At 36.9% G+C, this 22,709-nt stretch overlaps 1 protein-coding gene across 1 annotated transcript; it reads right to left on the reverse strand.

The window, feature by feature from the left end:
* On the reverse strand, positions 14,304-20,740 carry LOC104787175 (putative cullin-like protein 2). The gene is made up of 12 exons (XM_019245317.1): positions 20,705-20,740; positions 16,232-16,335; positions 16,042-16,139; positions 15,733-15,926; positions 15,598-15,645; positions 15,310-15,513; positions 15,152-15,229; positions 14,973-15,062; positions 14,804-14,884; positions 14,657-14,702; positions 14,451-14,521; positions 14,304-14,363 (listed from the first exon to the last, which is right to left on the reverse strand). The coding sequence occupies exons 1-12, from the start codon at positions 20,738-20,740 to the stop codon at positions 14,304-14,306; spliced, it is 1,110 nt and encodes a 369-aa protein (XP_019100862.1).

The following is a 22,709-nucleotide window of genomic DNA, read 5'->3' on the forward strand; positions in this document are numbered from 1 at the left end:
AATTCATATCCAAAGAATTTATCAAGTTGTGTCAAGAGGCAGGAATCCAAAGACAAGTTACAACACCTTACTCTCCTTAACAAAACGGTGTCTCCGAAAGAAAGAATCGAACACTGGTTGAGATGGCATGATCAATGCTTGTGGACCAAGGTCTACCAAACAAATTATGGGCTGAGGCAGTGGCTACATAAAACTACATTCAAAATCATCTATCCACTAAGTCCCTTGAAGAAGACGTAACACCAATGGAGAAATGGAGTGGAAGCAAACCAAGTGTAAAACACTTGAAAGTGTTTGGTAGTTTATGTTATGTGCATATACCTGAAGAGAAAAGGAAGAAACTTGATGTCAAGGCCAAACGTGGTGTGTTTATTGGCTATAGTAGCGAGTCTAAAGGGTATAGAGTGCTCTCATTGGATGAAGAGAAGGTAGAAATATCACGAGATGTGATATTTGATGAAGAAAAGAGATGGGATTGGGAAAAGAAAGAAGTAAAGAAGGTTCTTATTCCACCAATTGAAACCAAGTTTCAAGAGGATAATCACGGTGAAGGATCAAGAGTTCTCATAGATACTCAACCTGAAGATGAAATTGAAGAAGACTCTCTCAATAGGCCACGAAAATTCCGATCTCTAAATGAGATGATGCAACAAACAGAGGAGATGGCTCAAGCACATGAAGTTTGTCAAACAATGAATAAAGAACCTCGATTATTTGAGGAAGCTGTAAAGAGAAAAGAGTGGGGAGAAGCCATAAAGGAGGAGATTCAAATGATTGAAAAGCATAATACATGGAAGTTAGTCACCAAACCAAAAGACAAGAATGTCATAAGCGTCAAATGGATTTACCGCTTAAAGACAAATGCACAAGGAGAGCCCATAAAGCATAAAGCAAGGTTAGTGGCCAGAGGTTTTACTCAAGAGTATGGAGTTGACTATCTCGAAAAGTTTGCTCCTGTTTCAAGACATGATACTATAAGAACCATATTGGCTGTTGCTGCTCAAAAGAAGTGGAGACTCTATCAAATGGATGTAAAATCAGCATTCCTAAATGGCTAATTGAAAGAGGAGGTCTACATTTCACAGCCGCCTGGATTCATAAAAGATGGAGAAGAAGACAAAGTTCTTAGGTTGAACAAGGCTTTGTATGGTTTAAAACAAGCGCCTAGAACCTGGTATGGAAGGATTGACACTTATTTCTTGGCTAATGGTTTTCAAAGAAGTGTCAATGATGCAGCATTGTATCTGTTGAAGACACAAGAGGAAGTCTTGTTAGTGAGTCTATACGTAGACGATATCATTATCACAGGAAGTGATTTGAACTTAATCAACAAGTTCAAGGAAGATATGAAACGAGAGTTTGAAATGACCGATCTCGGGGAACTGAACTACTTTCTTGGAATGGAGATCATCCAAGATGAAAAAGAACTGTGTCTCACTCAAGAGAAATATGCAAACAACCTCCTAGAGAAGTTCAATATGAAAGAATGCAAGAGTGTAAAGACTCCGCTAGTACCACATGGAAAACATGAAGAAGAAGAAGACGAGAAGTTTGCGGATGAAACTAAGTATAGAAGTATGGTTGGAGGGTTTTTACACTTATGTGCCTCGAGACCAGATCTCATGTATGCAAGCTCATACTTATCAAGGTACATGTATTCACCATTGAACAAACATTATCAAGAAGCAAAGCGTGTTCTTAGGTACATCAAAGGAACAACCAAGTTTGGAGTTCAATTTGAAAGTGTAGCATAACCGGAACTTCATGGATACTCATATAGTGATTGGGCTGGATCAGTTGAAGATAAAAAGAGTACATCTGGTTATGTATTCACTCTAGGATCAGCAATGTTTAGTTGGCAATCAAGCAAGCAGAAAACAGTAGCGCACAATCCACGGCATTAGCAGAGTATATTGCCTTATGTTCAGCAGTAAATCAAGCCATTTGGCTGCAACGGCTGGTGAAGGAAATTGGGTTTATACTCATAATCATGCTTCTAAGCATCTTGACGTTTGTAGCAGTTACAACGTTTGATTTAGAAAGACACAACTCTTTTGCTTGTTGTGTCTAAGTATTTAAACACATAGTCTCGTCATTGTAAAACTCAGTTTTTCCAGTTTATTAATAAAATCACAAGTTTCTTTAATACTCTGTTTTATCTTCTATAAAACAGAGCAACAAGTACGCTTGTTTCTTTTTTGTGAGAGAGAAGCTTTTGCTTCTAACAAAAACGTATCTCACAAAAACAGCCAATAACTCATTGAGTTCAACTCCAAATCCACTTCTGTAAAAAGGAGAATGACAATGAAAGACTTGGAAATAACTCTACCAAATTTGTTACCTTTGACAACGATTTGATATGTCGAAATTGTTTCCTCCCAAACCCTAACGATTCTGCTCCTTCTCCTTCTCTCTAAGATAAAGCTTTGTTGATCTCTTTCTCCTTCTCCTTTACACCAAATCGACCAAGGCTCCCTCTTTCTCTCTTTCTCTGAGACTCTAGTGTCGACAATCGACAAAAAGGAGAAGGAGGCGTCACTTTTAGAAAGACTACTAGGGCTTTTGGTTTAATTAGATTAAACCAAGATTTAATTAAACTGAAATTAATTAAAAATCCATTCATTTGGTTTAATCGACAAAACCCAAAATATAATCTCAGAACACGGATATTACATAAGCTCCTGAAGACTGGCATGCGTTCTCTATTCTTCTAGATGATTTCCACCCACTTCGGGCTTCTTTTCCCTTGTTCTTCTTGTCAAATATTTCATGCTCGTCAAATCTGAAGGCGGATTGTCTCGGTCGATCGTCCAGATTGCAACTCTCTGCAATTTTTTTTGTAAACTATTTTTCTGTGGTTTGGGATATCATTCTTAGAGTTTTATTCTAAGATTTTGAGAATTAACACTCAAATCACATAGTTGTAGATAATTCATGTTCTCATTTATATGGATAATGTATTATATTCCAATATATATATATATATATATATTTATATAGATATAATTTTACAGATTCTAATACATTTTGAATTTTAATCATTAATACAAATTTAAATTTTTAAAAATGTAGCAAAAAAAAAACAAGTTAATGTAAAAAAGTTCATCTTGAATGATATATTGCATATTATACTTTTTGAGCTTACCCTTTCTAGCCTATTGGTGCATTTTTAATCTTTAACTTAATTTGGTCAATTAATAAAGAGGGCTAAAGTGTTTTAATACACTGTAAATACTGAACACTACTGGATTATTTTAATTTTAAAATTTTATCACACTCGAATTTTCACTAACTGCGGTGAAGTATAAGTTCATACTAAAACCGAGCATCCATAGATCTGTTTACTTCATCAATTAAGCATCTCACTTCCTCCATCCCTCTTTAAGATTTCAAATGCCTCTTTCACTGCCTACAATGCATTAAAAGAAACAGTGGTCAGTTAACAGAATACTATGGAAAAAAAAAAGTAAATAAGAAAGTCAATAATTAGTTAAAGTTCAAACGCTAAAGTCTCCACTTGTAAACATATGATTAATTCCGAATAATTAGATCATAACCTACCTCAACTAGTCTGGGTTCAGTGCTTGAGTGGAGATAGCGAGTGACTCTCTCCCTCTCCTTTTCTAGACACTCCTCAGACTGCAATATATAAGATTAGTGACGTTAATATATATTTCCTTTCCTGATATTGACTGCTAACATAGTCGGAGCTAGGCACACCTTTAGCATGTAATATATATATATATATATATATATATATTATTTCATAAAAATACATTTAAAACATATGTTTTACAAAAAAAACTAATCCAAACCAAATCTTATATACAAAAACATCAACTACTCTGTCTTAGACAAAACACTCCTCTTCTCTCTAATCTCTTCAGCTCTCTCTTTTGGGTTCTTGCTCACTCACCACTGGTTCTGCATAAAAGTAAACAGTTTGAAGAGTTAAGGATGGTTAATAACTGTATCAAGAGATCACTCACCTTAACTGAATAAACCATATACTAAACCGGATCAATTTGTAGAAACAAGACTCACTAACCTCAATATCTGTAACTTAAAGTAAGCGGCACTATCCCAAAAACAGTAGCTTCCAGATTCACCCTACAAAGCAGCACTATCCCAAAAACAGTAAAAGGAACAAAAAGAAAAGTAAAAACTATAAATCAGATTGTTTACTGCAACAATCGATTCTCAATATTATATAGAACACAACATATCATAGTCAAATACTCAAATAAATACAGAAAATAGCTTTTTATGTAAAAAAGATACATTCAAATCTCCATCCTCACCTTCTTACATGCCTCGATACACTTACAGCTCATAGGTTCCTCCTGCTCGATTTCCCTATCAGAATTAAACATTCATAACTCTGTTTACAATATGAACAGAAGAATAACACAAGCAAGAACTCACTCACCATTGATGCTAACCCAACGTCGAATCCAACAATGCCCTGAACACATTCAAAACTTATATGAATGACTTATATTAAGAAACACAAGTTAGTTGCTGATAGCAAACACACTTATAAATATAAACCAGCCAGCAGACCTCTTTGTAGTTTAATCGCATGAAGCTCTCTGTCCTTATCTTGATTCCATTGTAATCATTGGGCTCGAAGCTCAATCTCCACCTGATGTAGGTTCTCTTTGTAGAAATGTTATCAATTTGCTGCTGCAACAGCTCACCATACATAGTAATCAAATAGTAATCCAAATCAACAGCTCTCTTCCATTTACACAAAAGTATAATTTTCTACTCTCCAATAAGCAAGACAATTAAGCGGACTTGCAAAAACAGAAGTAACTAACCTAGTATATGGTTCTCTCATATGTCTGGTTAGCTTCAACTGTTCTAAATCCTGCAACAGATTTGACAAAGGAAATGAACCATTAAGATACAACTGACAAATATACCTCCAATGGTAAAGTTCTTAATTTTTTTTTTAAAACTTGCTTTAAAAAAGGAAGAAGAAGCAGCTTGAACTTCAAGCAAGAAACATGACACACAAGAGAAAGCTTACAAGGTTGGGATATTTGGTGCTAGGTGCAGAAAAAAGAGCTGCAGTGTGAACCAAATGGTAAAGAGAAGTCGTTTGCCACACCTGAAATAAACATAAAATCGGAGCCAGCAAGCAAACCGGAGCCACAATGAGGCTAAAAATTACTATATGAGCTAAAACCATTGTTCCAATACAAGAATGTGTTCACGGTTTGTTATCATTGAGACGTGATGACTAATTCTGATTTGAGATTAAAATATAGATGTAACATGAAGAAGGGAGATTCTTTTGTAAAAGGAAGAAACATACCATGTCATTCTCCTTCTTCTTCTCAATTAGCTTTACGACCAATATTGCTAACTCTTTTGGAGGCCATACCACATCATCATATTCATCATCTACATTCAAAATCTATGTTAATATGTGATTAAGAATACTGTAACCATCAAGGATAAGACATTAACAGGAGAGTGGAGACTAACATTACATGTAATCAACTAAAACTCATTATATAGTTCTTGTCAAAGGATGACTCAAATGTGGTTTGGCATAAGGAACATAACTGAACACTACAACATCACCACACACAAACTTGTAATCCTTGAGGCAAATTTTGTCCACAAGTACAAAATCATCTGCACCAACAATTGAACATCTAATAAGAAAAGAAGAATAGACCAAAAAATGCAAGAGTCAACTTTGAACCAGTTTTGGCTAAAGGACACTCACCTAAATAAGAATTTTTCTGGGGATTTATTGTCGGAAACCATCTGCAACAAAATCCACAAGGCTCCAGAGTTAATAAAGCTTTTAAATAATGTTTTCAAATACAAAATGACATAATCTATCAATTGCATCTTACAATAATCTTAAATAATTCCCATTCCAAACCAGACCCAATACAGTTATACCAGACTTAAAACCATAGTATTGTCAAGCAGCATGAACCGATCTTGTGAATCTAACCGTAATTAAACTATGCTAAACTAATTGAACTAAACCTAATTGATTCATGGAGATGCAGCTTAAGCCGTTTGCCGTTATAAAAAAAAATCGTACCAATAGAAAGAGATTGGAACATCGAAAGAGAGATTGAATCATTGACCATCGATTAGTGTTGGGTTGTTTCTCGATTCTCCTCTAAATTCACGTGCAAGGAACAATACACTTGTCGTAGACCGTATCATCGTCTTCACCAGTCTCAGTGGGCAACCTCATCCCGTTTCCGCTGTAACGAACGACAAGAACGTCGCCAGAATCAGCAGATCCGATGGAAGACTTCAATTCACATCAAATGGTGAAACGGCATGGATCGTGAGCTAAGGAGAAGATCAACCGGTGGAGATGGAGCGTCCTTGACAGCGCGGAAGAGAGATTAATAGGTTTAATCCATAAGATACAAAAACGTGTGGGCCTGAATTATCTCTGGAAAACTTTGGGCTAAGTCCAATCCGAAAATTCAAAATAAAAAGAAGAAGTTGCTGACGTGGCAGTACCAGGAGTGAGTAAAAGTTAACTTTATATATATAGAAGATATATCAAAAATTCAAAATTGTAATATTGTTTACTTATTTCAATTTTAAGTTGTTAATTTTACAAGAAAAATGATTACTTTTATATAAGATAAAAAATATGATTGTGAAAATTATACAACTAACTACTGTTTCTAGAAAAATGTAAACACTCACCTTTACATAAAGAAATAGATTGTTGAAGTAAGAGATTTAAAATAAAAATAGATCGTTTCATATTTTTTTTACCAATCAAATAATTTATTTAAAACGACTGCTGTTGTAACATATAAGATAGGAGTATGTAAGATTAACGTATGTGTTTTTGTAATTATAAAAATGTTAAAGTGAAGAGACATATAATAGATTATTTAATATGTTCATGAAGACTATTTGTTGGTAGTAGTAAAGAATAATTAGTATATTTTAACAGTAAAATATATTTTTGTGTACAAATACACTTCAATTGGTAATGCAGATAGTAGATTTGTAAATTGATATACATTAGTGTATTATAGCAAAAAAAAATAACTATTTTCTATAACTAAAAGTTTATCTCTTTACTTTTATACATTGTGTTTACTTACGAAAAGAATTAAATAAATATATATTCTTTGTTAAATTTAATTTAATTTTAATAAATTTGAATTCATCTACAACAATTTTCTTAACTAAAAGTGTTTATTATTTTTTTTCATGCAAACAATAAATTAAAGAAAATTCCTTGGTTAGTTGCCCAAGAACGGACAAGAGAACGGAGGGAAGGGGTTTACAAAAGAAACTTCAGAGATAAGAGAACGCGAAGAACGGACAAGACAATTCACCTTCGTATTTGACGCACGCGGGATCCAAGAGATGGAGAATAGTTGGAAGGACTCATCGAGCACGTTGGAGAAGGACGGCCAATCTTTAGGGGACTGGACCATAGTGAGTAACTCAGCACAATCAGTCTCGAAATGTTGACAAGCGATCCCTGCAGCACATATCCGCTCCATGCCTAATACAACGCTTCTAACTCCGAATGTAGGGGGAGGGGCTCCATCTTAGACTTGGCCCCCAACAACAAGGTTCACTCCTCACCAACGCAACACCACCAGTCCAATCCTGAATGCACATTGGTTGCTTTCAAAGAACCATCAATTAGAAGCGCCGGGATTGGAGAGCCTTTGTTTTAGAGTTAGAAGACCAAGGTGAGCTCGAATGATGTTCTTGATCTCCTGAATCAATGCCGAGGCTGGACGGGAGATAGATGAATGAACTCGGGAGTTGTGTTCTTTCCAGATGGAGTACACTGATGCTTGGTAAAGTAATCGAAGTATCCAAGTAATGTTTTATCCCTACATGGATTCTTCAACCATCTGACCCCATCTTCAAAGGTAGAAGGAAGAGAAAGATGGACTTTACCAGTAAAATGATGCCAGACCTCCTTCGTATATGAGCAATCAAAGAATAAGTGCTGACGAGTTTCATCTATAAAGTTGCAGAGAAGACAAGTAGATGGGACCGCAAAACCCCATTTTACCAACATATCTCGAGTAAGCAGCATGTGCCGAGAGTTTGACCAAGCTATGAAGGCATGTTTGGGAATTCTACCCTTAAACCACACCGACTCAAACCAGTCAACCTTAATTCCAGGAGGATGTAGATGAGTCCAGGTATCAGCTGTAGAGAAAGAGTTAGAGGGAGCCGCATCTCCAATCTTCCAGAGGTAAGAATCAAAGAATCATCCTGAGCTTCCGGTTCCAGATTAACAACTAATGAAGACGGGAGACAGGATTTGAGCGACTGAATAATGGGATTCCGGCTCATGCTATTGCAGATGAGTCCAGGTATCTATTGACTTTTATAGATAGTTGTTACTTACTAAAAATATTTATTTTATATTTTTTGTTAAATTTAGTTTTATTTTAAAAAATCTAAACCTGCACTTCGGATGGGTCCTAATCTAGTTATTTATACATATGCATCAAAATTGTATTGATATTCAAAAATTAAAACTAATCTTATATACTTATCGTCAATCACAAACACCAGAACTAATGAGACTATTTATTACTTATTACACTATTTATTCAAGGAAAACAAAAAATAGAGTGGGGCACGTGCCACACCAACGGTCAACGTGCTCCGCCACTGTACCAATCTTTGATAGTGACGAAGAGTTGCGTAGAAATAAACGAAGACGCGGGAGGCTAAGGAAGAAATTAAAGAAATTAACGAAGACACGGGAAGACACGAAGACAAGTAGAAATACGTGTACTTGGCCAAGAAAATATTCAAAATTTTGGCGGTGCGGTCAACTGAGCAGTGAATAATATAGTTAAAACTGAAATTTATTGAATTATATAAATGTCATATAACATTATTTGCAGTCTTAGATGATATATGTGACGTTCAAACAGCCTTTTTGGTGGGTTATCTAGAACACAAAGGTTTCGTAATGAACACAAAAATTAAAAGCACAACTCACTTTTATTTAGCTTAAGAAAATCTCTCAAAACTTAAGCTCTCAATCTCTCTTCTCACAAAACCTCATAAGTTATGTCACATCTCAACATATCCTTATATAACACTTTTCTATTCTTAATCCTAGTAGAAACTATTAGTACTTAGATAACTCCTAAGTACATTAAACCTTATCTCTTTGTAAACACAACTATTCTAGGATTAGGACTTGTCTTCTAACTCAAGGCTTCTTCAAGCTTATCCCAACAATCTCCTCCTTAAGCTTGAAGACTGTCTTTGTCAGGTCATGCACTCCCATGAGACTCCTCATCTCTCTGAACTTTGTCTTGTCTAAAGCTTTAGTAAGAATGTCGGCTCTTTGCTCATTTCCTGGAACATGTTCTACCTCAATCTGGCCATTCTCAACTCTTTCTCTTATAAAATGATAACGCCTGTGTATGTGCTTGCTCTTACCATGAAAGACAGGGTTCTTTGTAAGAGCAATCGCTGATTGATTATCAATTCGTATGATTACCTTCTCTTCTGCAGCTCCAGTGATCTCAACCAGTAAATCTTGTAACCAAACAGCTTGCTTAGCCGCCTCTGTTCCAGCCATGAATTCCGCTTCGCAAGAGGACAATGTCACCACATCCTGCTTCTGTGAGCACCATGTTATCGGACTATCACCAAGGTAAAAGATATGTCCCGAGGTGCTTCTTCCATCATCTTCATCAACATTATGACTACTGTCACTGTAGCCTATTAGCCGAGGCACCTTCTTTCGTCCATACAATAGTCCAAGAGTAGTGGTTCCCCTAAGATACCTCAAGCACTGCTTCATAGCTGCACCATGCGACACCCGCGGACTTTGCATATAACGACTGAGAATCCCTATGCAGTACGACAGGTCCGGTCTAGTGTGCAAAAGATACCTTAGACAACCAACATTTTTCCTATATGTCGTTGCATCGATCTCCTTTTCCTTCTCTGCTTTAGACATCTTCAACTCTGGTTCCATTGGTATGAGCACAGAATTGCATTGTGCCATTCCGGATTCCTCCAAGATCCTTTGAGCATAGCGAGCTTGACTCAACGTGATTCCATCTTGATGTTGGTTAACTTGCATCCCGAGGTAGTATGTTAGTCTTCCAAGGTCACTCATTTCAAATTTAGAAGCCATCTCCTCCTTAAATTTGTTAACCACAACCAGACTTGTTCCTGTTACAAATAAATCATCTACATAGACACCAATGATAAGTAAGTTAGAGCCAATGTTCTTCCGATACACCGAAGGTTCCTTTGAGCATTTTACGAACTGCAGCTCCATTAAAATCTGATTTAGCTTATTGTTCCAGGCTCTAGGTGCCTGTCTTAGTCCATATAGAGCTTTATGGAGCTTGTAGACCTTCCCTTCACTACCTCTTTTCTCAAACCCCTCTGGTTGTGATACATACACTGTTTCCTTAATCTCACCATGAAGGAAAGCTGTCTTGACATCAAGATGATGTATCTCCCAACCATGTGATGCAGCAAGATCAATAAGCAGTCTGATGGTTTCAATTCTAGCAACTGGAGCAAACACTTCTTCAAAATCTACACCATACTTTTGCACATAACCTTTGGCAACAAGTCTTGCTTTATACTTGTTGATACTACCATCACAATTCCTTTTTAACTTGAACACCCACTTTAAACCTATTGGTTTTGCTCCAAAGGGTAAATCGACCAGTTCCCATGTTCTAAGCTTCTCTATCAAAGCTATCTCTTCCTCACACGCTCGTGTCCACTCCTTAGATACCATAGCTTCTTCAAAGTTCATGGGTTCATTATTAAGTGTTAATAACAGAAACTCACCCTCTTCCTCTGCAAGTAAGACATAGTCTTCTAAATATTTTGGTTTAACACTTGGTCGTGTTGACTTTCGCAATATAGGTTCTGTCGAAATATCTGCAGGTAATGTTGCAGTCTCGTGTATTTGTTGCTCTGTTTCCTCTGTTTTCTTTCTGTGTGTCCCTTTTCCTTTGTCATCAAGAATTTCAACACTATCGGTCTCGCTCCCAGTATCTTTATCAATGTTCACAACTGCAGTCTCGTTTTTTCTGATATCTTGGAGTCCATGATTCCCAAATATGCCAAAATTGATTCTGAAGCTCTCATCTGTTTCTTCATGTGCCATATTTTTAACCCAATTCCAACCTCTTGTTTTGTCGAACACAACATCTCGACTCACTACGATACGTCTTGTCTGTGGCTCTAGCAAGCGATATGCCTTAGAGCCAGGTTCGGTTCCCAGGTGAACTAACTCTCTTGTTCGATCATCCAACTTTTTTAGGTTCGGTTTCTCTACTTTGGCATAAGCAATACACCCAAAGATTCTAATGTGTTCGACTGAAGGCCTTTTGTCACGGAAGAGTTCATAAGGTGTCATGTCCTTCAATGCTCGTGTTGATACTCTGTTCAGTAAGTAGGTCGAGTGTCTAAGAGCTTCTCCCCAAAGATAGTTAGGCATACTCATATGCTTTAAGATGCTTCTAGTCATCTCCATCAGGGTCCGGTTTCGTCTCTCCACAACACCATTCTGTTGTGGAGTGTAGGGTGATGTTAAATGTCTCTTAATGCCTGCATTTTCACAAAACGAATTAAACTCTGTAGACACAAACTCTCCCCCTCTATCCGTTCTAAAGGTTTGAATCTTCTCAACAACATCCTTCTCAACCATAGCCTTGAACTTATGAAATTTGTGAAAAGCTTCTCCTTTTTCTTTTAGTAGCATTGTCCACATGTAACGGGAGAAGTCATCAATGATCACGAAGATATATCTGTTCCCTGCAGGCGTACTTGGGGTAATACGACCACATAGATCTCCGTGTAAAAGTTCTAATCTTTGTTTAGCTCGAAACATAGTTGCCTGAGGGAATACCTGCCTTGTTTGTTTCCCAAGAAGACATGATCTACAGATTTCTTTTCCAGCAGAAACCTTTGGTGCTCCCAAAACAAGTTCCTTCGCTAGCATTGAAGTTAAGGTTGCATAATTGATGTGGCTAACCTCGCATGCCACTTACTTGGCTCACTAACATCCACAAGAAACAAACTGGTATTGTCTTGAAGTCTCATCTGGACTTTGTATAATCTGTTTTTAGATTTCTCTGTTTTTACAAGTAAGTTCCCTTCATCATCTCTCATAGTCAAGTAGTTTCCTCTCAGTCGAATATCACACCCTGCTTCGGTGGCCTGACCTAGGCTTATAATATTGCTCTTGAGATCAGGAATGTAATACACGTCTGTCATAGTCCTTGATTTTCCATTCTGATCAACAAAAGCAATTGTTCCTTTTCCTCGAATGTCAATCCTAGAGTCATCACCGAAGCGGACTTTACCAGTTATAGAGCTGTCAAGTTTGTTGAAATACCTTCTATCCCCAGTCATATGGTTGCTGGCTCCGTTGTCGAGATACCATATATTATCACTGCCTGCAATCGTCTCAACCTTACTTGATATGCGATCCTTCTCGTATTTGCTTGGTATACAGTCTTTCTCATTAAGGTAGACAACTTCGTGCATCAACAATTCATCTGCATCCTCTGTATCTTTATCTTTGTTGTTACTCTCTTCTGTTTCCTGTAACTTGAGCAAACGATCTGGACAGTGTGAAGCAAAGTGGCCAGTTTGATCACATCGAAAACATGTAACTTGTGACATATTTCTTCCACCGTAGCGTCCTCTTCCTCGTCCTCTATAGAACGATCTTCCACCTCGACCTCGTCCTCTAAACCCTCCGGATTCATTACTGTAATCTCTGTATGGCTGATTAGTTTGTGAATCTCGGTATTGTTGATTAGGTTGTGATTCCGTGTACATCAGTTTTCCTAGTTCCTCTTGAACTTCCTCTTCTTCACGAATACGTTCCTCATAAGCTTTCAATCTGCCAACAATGTCTACAAAGCTGATGGTGTTTAAATCTAGAACTTGTTCTAGAGAAGCAACTATCTGGATGAATTTTTTTCGAGGAAGGCTGCTCAGAAATTTCTTGACTATCTTCGACTCTTCTATGTTAGCTCCTAGAGCAGCTGATTGTGAAGATATCGTGGATAACTTTCCTGAAAAATCATCAATGGTTTCAGATTCTTTCATCTTCAGTCTTTCAAACTCTGCCATCAAAGTTTGAAGTCTTGCTTCTCGAACTCTTTCAGCTCCAACGTTCCTAGATCGAATTGAATCTCACACTTTCTTAGCCGTATCAAGTTCTCCAACTTGAAGCGTTAGACTTTCCGGTATTGATTGGAATAATAACGCCATAGCTATATCATTATGATCTGGATTAATCTGCTCGGTCTCAGGTTCGATGGCATCCCAGACTTTGTGTACTCGAAGAGCAATTCTCATCTTCATCGCCCACACGGTGTAATTAGTCGATGTTAGCATAGGACAAACAATAGAAGGAGATCCTCCTCCTTCCTTAGGTCGTGATGTTGCTACGGTAAGCTCGGCCATGTTTTCTTGGTAAAAAACTCAAGCTCTGATACCAAATCTAGAACACAAAGGTTTCGTAATGAACACAAGAATTAAAAGCACAACTCACTTTTATTTAGCTTAAGAAACTCTCTCAAAACTTAAGCTCTCAATCTCTCTTCTCACAAAACCTTATAAGTTATGTCACATCTCAACATATCCTTATATAACCTTTTCTTATTCCTAATCCTACTAGTACTTAGATAACTCCTAAGTACATTAGACCTTATCTCTTAGTAAACACAATTATTCTAGGATTAGGACTTATCTTCTCACTCAAGGCTTCTTCAAGCTTATTCCAACAGGTTACACTTACACGTTCTTTCTCGTCATGTGAGTCCAAAACTTTATCCGACGGATGGTATATATTACATCCAGAAAGTTTTAAAACTTGTGTACCGGTGCTACAAATCACCAAATGTATTTTCCGTGCTTTGTCCTCACAATCACACGGTACCAACAATCATTTTCTAGTATTTCACCCGTTGTGAAATTTTTCTAGTTCGAACACCCTTAACTATGGAATTATCTCGGATGGTTTACTAAAAAATAAGTGCACTTTAGTAACCAAATCAATTATTTTAAACTTTTCTACATGTCCTACGATAATTTTTGAAACTGGGATGTTACATCTAGTAGGCATTAATGATTTACCATGTTTAATAATATAATGCATATCTAATTTTGTTTGTTTATTTTGAGTAGTATATAGCAAGTAATAAAATATAAATTTGGTTATATTACAAAATGATTTATTTTAACAAACAGAGTTGAATACATTGACATTTGAAAATATGAAGAAGAATATAAATATTCTTTCTAAATTACTCTAGCTTCTCAATTCCTCCCTCTCTTCTTAAGGTTTCAAATGCCTCTTTTGATGCCTACAAAATGCATTAAATGAAATTATGGTCATTCAATATTATATGATACTGTGGAAAAAAAATTAAGATAGAGGTTAACATTCACACCTTATGGAAGAGGGTGTGGTTCTGAAAACACTTAATGACATAGACCATGTACTTGTCTTGTAGCTCATTTACTACCTGAAGCCATGAAAGGGAATAGAAAATTCTTAGCAATCAGAAAGGGACTAAGGGAGTAAACTAACATCTAATTATAAAATTTTCGACTCCACGTACAGAGCACAAATAATATGAACCTGATTAGCAGATACCTCGTCGGTTTTTTTTTACAAGGGAAGTCCCTTCTTCAATGATATGCTATATATATAAATCTTCAATTAAAGCCAATATTGTCATGAATCAATTAAAGATCAATATTTGGAAACAAATTACAGGTGAGTTTAATATAAAAACAAAACCTGCTTGAATAAGTATGCAATAGGTTCCAACCCTTGAGGGATTGGATGATAAAGCCTGTACATCCTAGAGAGATCATCCATCTAAAAGTAATATAGAAATTAAGAGTTAATTGAAGATGATAATTTGCTTAAGAATATAAAATAATAATAATAATAAAAAGTGGTATACCTTGTAATCTCTTAGCAAAGCACGGCATCCTGAGTGCTCATTTTCTAGAAGCTGTTTTGCAACCACTACCAACAATTCATTTTGTACTTTCTGCATTCAGAAACAAAACAAACACTATAAGTGTTTTGCATATATACATCTAATCAATTATAATTCAGAGAATATGTGTTACAACCAACCTCAACTATTTTGGGTTCAGTGGTTGAATGAAGGTAATGAGTGACTCTCTCCCTCTCCCTTGTCAGATACTCCTCAACCTGTTATAAAATTACTGACGTTAATAAATATAACCCAAGGAAAAACACAGTCCCAAGAATGGTAACTGGAGGAGACATGCCTTTAGCATGTAATCAGGACAAAAATCATCCTCTATCCACTTTGACGCCTTGGAAGAATAGTAAGAAGCAGTATCTTGAAGCAAGAATATTTCAAAATCCTCTTCATATGTTTCCAAAGTTCCCATCCCATTCTTCACATAGACATCTACTAAGCTTTTCACTAGTTCCCTATCAATATCTTCGCCCTCCCGTTCTTTATGAATCTGGCAAATACCATTTGTGTTAGATAGAAACAACAATTATAGGCTGAACCAGACATTTTTTCATTACTGATACCAAATTCTTACAAGTGTTAATACAGCTTCTTTGGCAGTGGAGTGCAGCTCACGATAAACCTGAGGTAAATAATTGCATATCGAAGCTTACAAAAAAGGTTCACAGGCAGTGAGAAATTAGAACATATAGGAATTTTCATGACAAACCAGGTCGTGGAAGCATGTCAAACCAACTTCTCTCAGTGTTAGAATGGCGCCGCCTCTCCGACAAACGAAGTCACGGTCAATATAATTAAAGAATCTGGCTAACCATCTAACAAAAACATTATGTTTATTCCACCTCGTTACAAGCTCTTCTAACATATATTCATCATGCTTCTCCCTTAAAGAAGGCAACACCTAAACAACACATAAAAGAAATATTAAACTGCTGGATTAGGGATTTTTTTAACATGTCTTATTTGCACAATATCCAAGAATCAAGCCAAGACATAAAACTTTGGTACTCACTGTTTGGATATATAGTATAATCTTCAATTACTTGGCGAAACTTATCATAAAGCTGTTGTGAGTAATCATCATCGGTACTCTGAATGCACATACTGTAGATAGTCCTGTTACATACATAAGAAGCTCCTGTTGTAGGTACCCGTACGTATATATAGAGCTGTTCACAAACAAACATTACATATGAAGGCTTACGTACGTGTATAATTTCATATAATGCGTAACTTCAAATGGTGGTTCAGGCTCTCCTTCTATAATTTTTATTAGCTTGGTAATACCTTTCTGTATGTAAGACCATCCTTCCTGAAAGTTAAGGACCATCCTTCTTGAATCTGTTTCAAGCTATCTTTTCTTTTTTGATAAGTTCTTTCAAGCAATCTTGAGTAATCAAGTTTTTTAATAAAGTAATAGACATAATTAAGATAACTGCAATAGAGTTTAGCTCTTGAAAGATAATCATTATCGGTACTTTAGAAACCACCTTAACGTTCGACACTAACCTTACCGCGAACCATAAACTAAAACTAATCAAGAGTTATAATTTAAAGACATTTTTTCAAAAAAAAAAAAAAAAAATTATTTAAACACATAAAAGCGGAGGTAAAAACTAAGACGTCACGTACCTGAAGATTCTGAAGATTTAGGAGTATCGAATCCGATTTCACCACGATTAACTATAAGAATCGTGAACAGTTGATTGTGAAGTGCGCGTCGTAGTAGAGAAACGTAGGTATAGAGCTAAGGAAGAGAACTATTTTAACCTTTTTTCGTTAACAGTAGGAAAAAGAATATATTTTATAATATGCCACATAGGTTTTTTTGAACAATACTTGGGTTCACCCCTAGGGTGAACCTCTCCATTCACCCCCTTATAAGATAAGGAAATAAAATCTGTATATATTATTATAAAATTAAAAAAATTTAAACCGCTCTTTAATAAACCCAAACCAACATATATAAAATCTAAACCCTAACCATCTCATTTGTGAACCCAAACCGATATATAATTTCGTTCTACTTGTAAAATCTAAACCCTAACCATCTCATTTGTGAACCCAAACCGACATATAATTTTGTTCTAATCGTGAAATCTAAACCCTAACATCTCATTTGTGAACCCAAACCGACATATAATTTTGTTCTACTTGTAAAATCTAAACCTTAACCATCTCATTTGTACCCAAACCGACATATAATTTCATTCTAATTGTAAAATCTAAACCCTAACCACCTCATTTGTAAAACCAAACCGACATATAATTTCGTTTTAGTTGTAAAATCTAAACCCTAACCAATTCATTTGTAAACCCAAACCGACATATAATTTTATTCTAATTTTAAAAATCTAAACCAAGCTAATATTTAAATTTTCTTAATTAAAAGTATACAGAATTTGTTTCCTTAATTTGATTTGCTTTTTAATTTAATTTTGATTTATTTTTTAAATGAAATATTAGATGGAAGATTCTGATTGGCTGAGAGAAAAAGGGATGAATGGAGACCTAAGTATTTTTCGTTTTTTTTTATAATTTATAATGAGTATTATCAATCTGTACCCACAGAAGACTTGATAATTAGTTCTCTCTCCTACACCCTGTTTGACATATACGTATAGAGGCATGAGACAATAATAGCCTTAAATACTTTTTTTCTCTCTCTCTCTTTTTTGTTTTGGTCAAAAACCTTAAATGCATTTCTATATTATTTTATTTTTTAAAGGCCTTATCCCTTTGGCCAAAAGTTTCATCGTGACAAAATTAAAACAGAGTGAGGTTTCAACAACACAAAATCAAAACAGAGTCGTACACGGATGCGACGACGATGAAGATGATAATATATGTTTAAGTTTTCTGGCAAAGCGATGGTTAAGTTTTATTGACAAAATTAGTTGTGAGTGTTTGATGGTGGTGGTGGTGATTCTCTCGGTGGTGGTGATTCTCTCCGTTGCGGTAGTTACAGCTGAGAAATAGGTAGTGTTGTGAACTTAGATCAAACGAATCGGTGGGCTGAAACGGAGATGGAAACGGCAGAGGTGCCGTGAAATAAGGTTTTAGTGCTGTTAATCGATCAAAAAAGATGAATCGTCGATGGCTACTATTGTCACATTTTTGTGAGTTCAGTTTTGATGTGTAGATAACAAATTAATTAACAACATATATAAAATGTTAGCATATAAATTTAATCTAACAATTAAAGTATCTTGTAAATAAATATATCATAATATATAAAATAAGGCAATAACTACGTTATAAAAGTATACAAACAGATACTATCATATAATAAATAATTTAGCGTGATAAATATATTTTTACCAAATTATTTATAAACTTATCGCAGTAAAATGTGATTTACAATGATAAGTAAGTAAATAACCACAACTGAACAATGTGTTTTTCTTGTTACTAGTTATTGATACAAGCCTCAGAATCCACCAAGACAAGACTCACGGACTCAAAGACTTAGAAGCTTGGCGGAAGCGATATGGTGGAAAGTAACCGGTTTGATGCTGATTCCACAACACCGAGGGCTAGAGAATATGATCCAAGAGCTATTCCTCGCAAGGATCAGAGACTCTACACGAAACCTAAATTGTTTGATTCCACAAACTACCTAGAACTCGCATGAACAAGGATTTGATTCAAAACACAAAGTGTTGAAGCAAACTGAAATTTCTTATTATTCAAAANAAATAACCTGGTAAGATAGGAGCGTTTAAGCTCTGATACCAATGATACCAGTCTCGGAATCCACCAAGACAAGACTCACGGACTCAAAGACTTAGAAGCTTGGGCGGAAGCGATATGATGGAGAGTAACCGGGTTGATGCTGATTCCACAACACCAAGGGCTAGAGAATATGATCCAAGGGCTATTCCTCGCGAGGATCAGAGACTCTACACGAAACCTAAGTTGTTTGATTCCACAAACTACCTAGAACTCGCAGGAACAAGGATTTGATTCAAGACACAAAGTGTTGAAGCAAACTGAAATTTCTTATTATGCAAAAACGTGTCTTCAAAGGTAAAACGTGATAGAGCTTATATAGAGGCTCAATTACAACATCTATATGCTGAAATAAAGAAAGAAATCTCCACAATTAATGATAATTATGGTCGTTGAAAATTGAATGAGAATATCGGCCAAATCTGGAAAGTTGTGATGCACCTTGAGTCTTGATAACTTGGGGCCGAAGTTGTGGCTTCTTGGGACGTCTAGATACATTTTAGGAAGCTTCTGGATGGTCTTGAAAGTCTCACAAAGGCGCAACACTGAATAAGGAAAAGGCCGCTGTGTCATAAAGACAAACAGATCCAAATAAGGAAAGTTGCACTTTGGCTTTGTCAAGTGAGGTGGGGTGCATCCTAAGATGTGTGGTGAAGTCTCCAAATGATATAGAAGCTCTCCAGGACGCCAAGGGATGCTTTGGTTTGAGCCATTTATGGAAAGGTCCATTTTGAGTGATGATTGACTTGCGGAAGGGCTCCCTGAACCATGCCTTGAACTAGCTCGAAACAAAGGTGACTTTCTTTGATCTTCCACATTGGAATATGTGTAGGAAGATATGTGAAAGTAGGTTGCCTCATTAAAAACCTTTCTAGGTAAACCCATTGGGAAAAACCCTAGATAAGGGAAAAAGAGTGCAACGGTTCCATTCCAACGATATGATCTTTCAGCCCGTTGAAGGTCCGCATCACTTCTAGTTCCAGTGGTCAGCTCCAAAGTATGTTTGTTTCTGATTCTTGCACATATCGGAAGGATATCATAGTTCTCCTCAACTGGTACAAGCTGGTTCTCTCCAAAAAGTACTTCAGGCAGTTTATCGGGAAGTTCTTCAGGTTGTACATCAAGAAGTTTGTCATGTAGTACTTCAGCTACTGCTACAGCCGGTAATTCAGCTCCCGTTCTTACATCATCCCCTCCCCCTTGAATGAGTTTCGACCTCGAAACTATTTTATCTGCATCAAGAGAAAGCAAGTTAGCTTTCATGCGGTTTTGGGACTCTAAAGTCTTACCTTGGTATTGCTTTGCTTGATGGCGGATTGGTGCATCAGGTGGTTCATCTTGGAGCAGCATTGAGTGGTAGACTCCTTTTGCGGCATTCAACTCTAGTGTAGGCGTGTGGTTCACCGTGATAGATACACCATGGGGTGTTATAAGTTGCTCCTTTTTAGCTCCAAAATCTGAAAGTGGGTCTTTTGGCAAAGACAAGTGCGTCATATCCGTGATTGGAGGAAAATAGGACTTATCAACATAGCAACTAAACCGTGTATTAGCACATACCTTTGATTTTGCTTGCATTGCACGAACTTCTTTTTGGTCTAATGGAGCAAGAGTAAACTTGCTGTTGTTGAGGCTAAACGAATAGTGATTGGTACGCCCGTTATGTTGGACATCACGATCATATTGCCAAGGTCTACCAAGTAGAACATGCCCAGCTTGCATGGGTGCAACATCACACAAGACTTGATCTTGGTATTTTCCGATAGAGAATGGCACTTCGACTTGTTTTGACACCTTTATCTCCTCTTTGTCATTAAGCCATTTGAGCTTATACGGCCTCGGGTGATTAGTGGTGTTGAGTCCTAGCTTCTCAATAAGAGTAACACTAGCAATATTAGTGCAGGAACCACTATCCACAATTAAGTGACATACCTTATCCTTGATGGTGCAACGAGAATGAAACAAGTTTTCTCTTTGTTCAGGCTCATTCGTTGTTTGTTGGGCTGAGAGTACTCTTTGTATGACTAGCAGCTCGCCTTCATCGGCATAGATGGTGGTTGCATCGGCTTGCACTGGATCGACTTCATCTTGTGAGTCATAACCGTCGGTGGTGATCACCATGACTCGCTTGTTGGGGCACTCTTTCGCCACATGTCCCCTGCCTTGGCATTTATAACAAATTATTTCATGTGATCTTTGAGGGTTAGAGGACTTACCTTGCTCGGCACGGTGAACATTTGATTTGAAACGAGAATCAACAACAATGGATTTTCCTTTGTCTATAGTTTGCGGTGGTGGTGCTTGAACCGTTGTGGGTTGTGGCTGGCTCCACGAGGTGTCTTTGGCTTTAGTCCGAGGATTTGTCTTTTTTTTTATTTGTTGCTCACGTTGCATGGCGAGGTGTAGAACTTCTTGTAGGGAGTGGTAGGGCTGCGTCTCCACTTTGCGTTGTATACGATCTTGGAGGCCATCTACAAACTGGGACATGAGAGACTCCTCGGTCTCCTCAAGCTCGAGACGGCTTCTTATGAGTTCAAATTCCTCATAATACTCTTCTACACTCCTAGATCCCTGAAACAAAGCACGAAATTGTTTTAGTAAATCGCGGTAATAATGAGGTGGTACATACCTTTTGCGAAGCTCAAACTTCATGTCAGGCCAGCGTGTGATTTGTTGGTATCTAAGCCTCCTCTTCTCAGCTACTTCTCTGTCCCACCAAGCTAGTGCATGATCCGTGAGACTTGCAACAGCTAGGGCTATCTTCTTTGGCTCTGTGTAGTGATAATACTCAAAGAGGTGCTCCATCCTCTTTTCCCATTCCAAGTAAGCTGAAGGATCAATTTTTCCCGCAAAGGTAGGTGCAGTGAGCTTCACTTCAGGTGGTAGGTTTCTCTCATCTTCACGAACACGGTTTCGGTCTCCTTGAGCTCTTCGATTGGGTTGATCAAAGGCCACGTGCTGCTGTTGAGGTTGTAAGTCTGGTGGTTCCTCTTCTTGATGAGGATCATAGTTGCCTCCTTGAACTTCAGGCTGCAGGTTCCTTCCTTGGCATGAGTGGTGGTGCATTCTGATTCATTTGCTCCAGTTGGATGAGCCGTGTTGACATGGTTGTCATGTTGACGTTCATAGTAGTGAGCGCAGTCATGATGGTCTCTAGTGTGATAGGATTTTCGTCTCCCATAGTTCCTTGCAAAATTCAAAGATAAACAAGAGAGATCAATAGATATCTGAACTAAGCCAAACAGCAAAAACTGAGACAGATCGGAACAGAATTCAAATCAGAAATAGCAAACGAATTTTAAAATTAACAACAAATTTTTTTTATGGGTTTTTTAAGACTTTATATAAGCTAAAACAGAAGGAAAATAATTTTTATGATTATTTTTTTAATTTTATAAAATTCAAGCAATAATACAAATGAAAACAGACTTTTTTTTTATGGTTTTTGTATGAAATTTTAAAACTGAATTAAAATAAAAAACAAAAACAAAATAACCTAGTAAGATAGGAGCGTTTAAGCTCTGATACCAATGATACAAGCCTCAGAATCCACCAAGACAAGACTCACGGACTCAAAGACTTAGAAGCTTGGCGGAAGCGATATGGTGGAAAGTAACCGGTTTGATGCTGATTCCACAACACCGAGGGCTAGAGAATATGATCCAAGGGCTATTCCTCGCAAGGATCAGAGACTCTACACGAAACCTAAGTTGTTTGATTCCACAAACTACCTAGAACTCGCATGAACAAGGATTTGATTCAAAACACAAAGTGTTGAAGCAAACTGGAATTTCTTATTATTCAAAAACGTGTCTTCAAAGGTAAAACGTGATAGAGCTTATATAGAGGCTCAATTACAACATCTATATGCTGAAATAAAGAAAGAAATCTCCACAATTAATGATAATTATGGTCGTTGAAAATTGAATGAGAATATCGGCCAAATCTGGAAAGTTG

This window comes from Camelina sativa, chromosome 5 (genome assembly GCF_000633955.1).
Source record: "Camelina sativa cultivar DH55 chromosome 5, Cs, whole genome shotgun sequence".
NCBI classification, from domain to species: domain Eukaryota; kingdom Viridiplantae; phylum Streptophyta; class Magnoliopsida; order Brassicales; family Brassicaceae; genus Camelina; species Camelina sativa.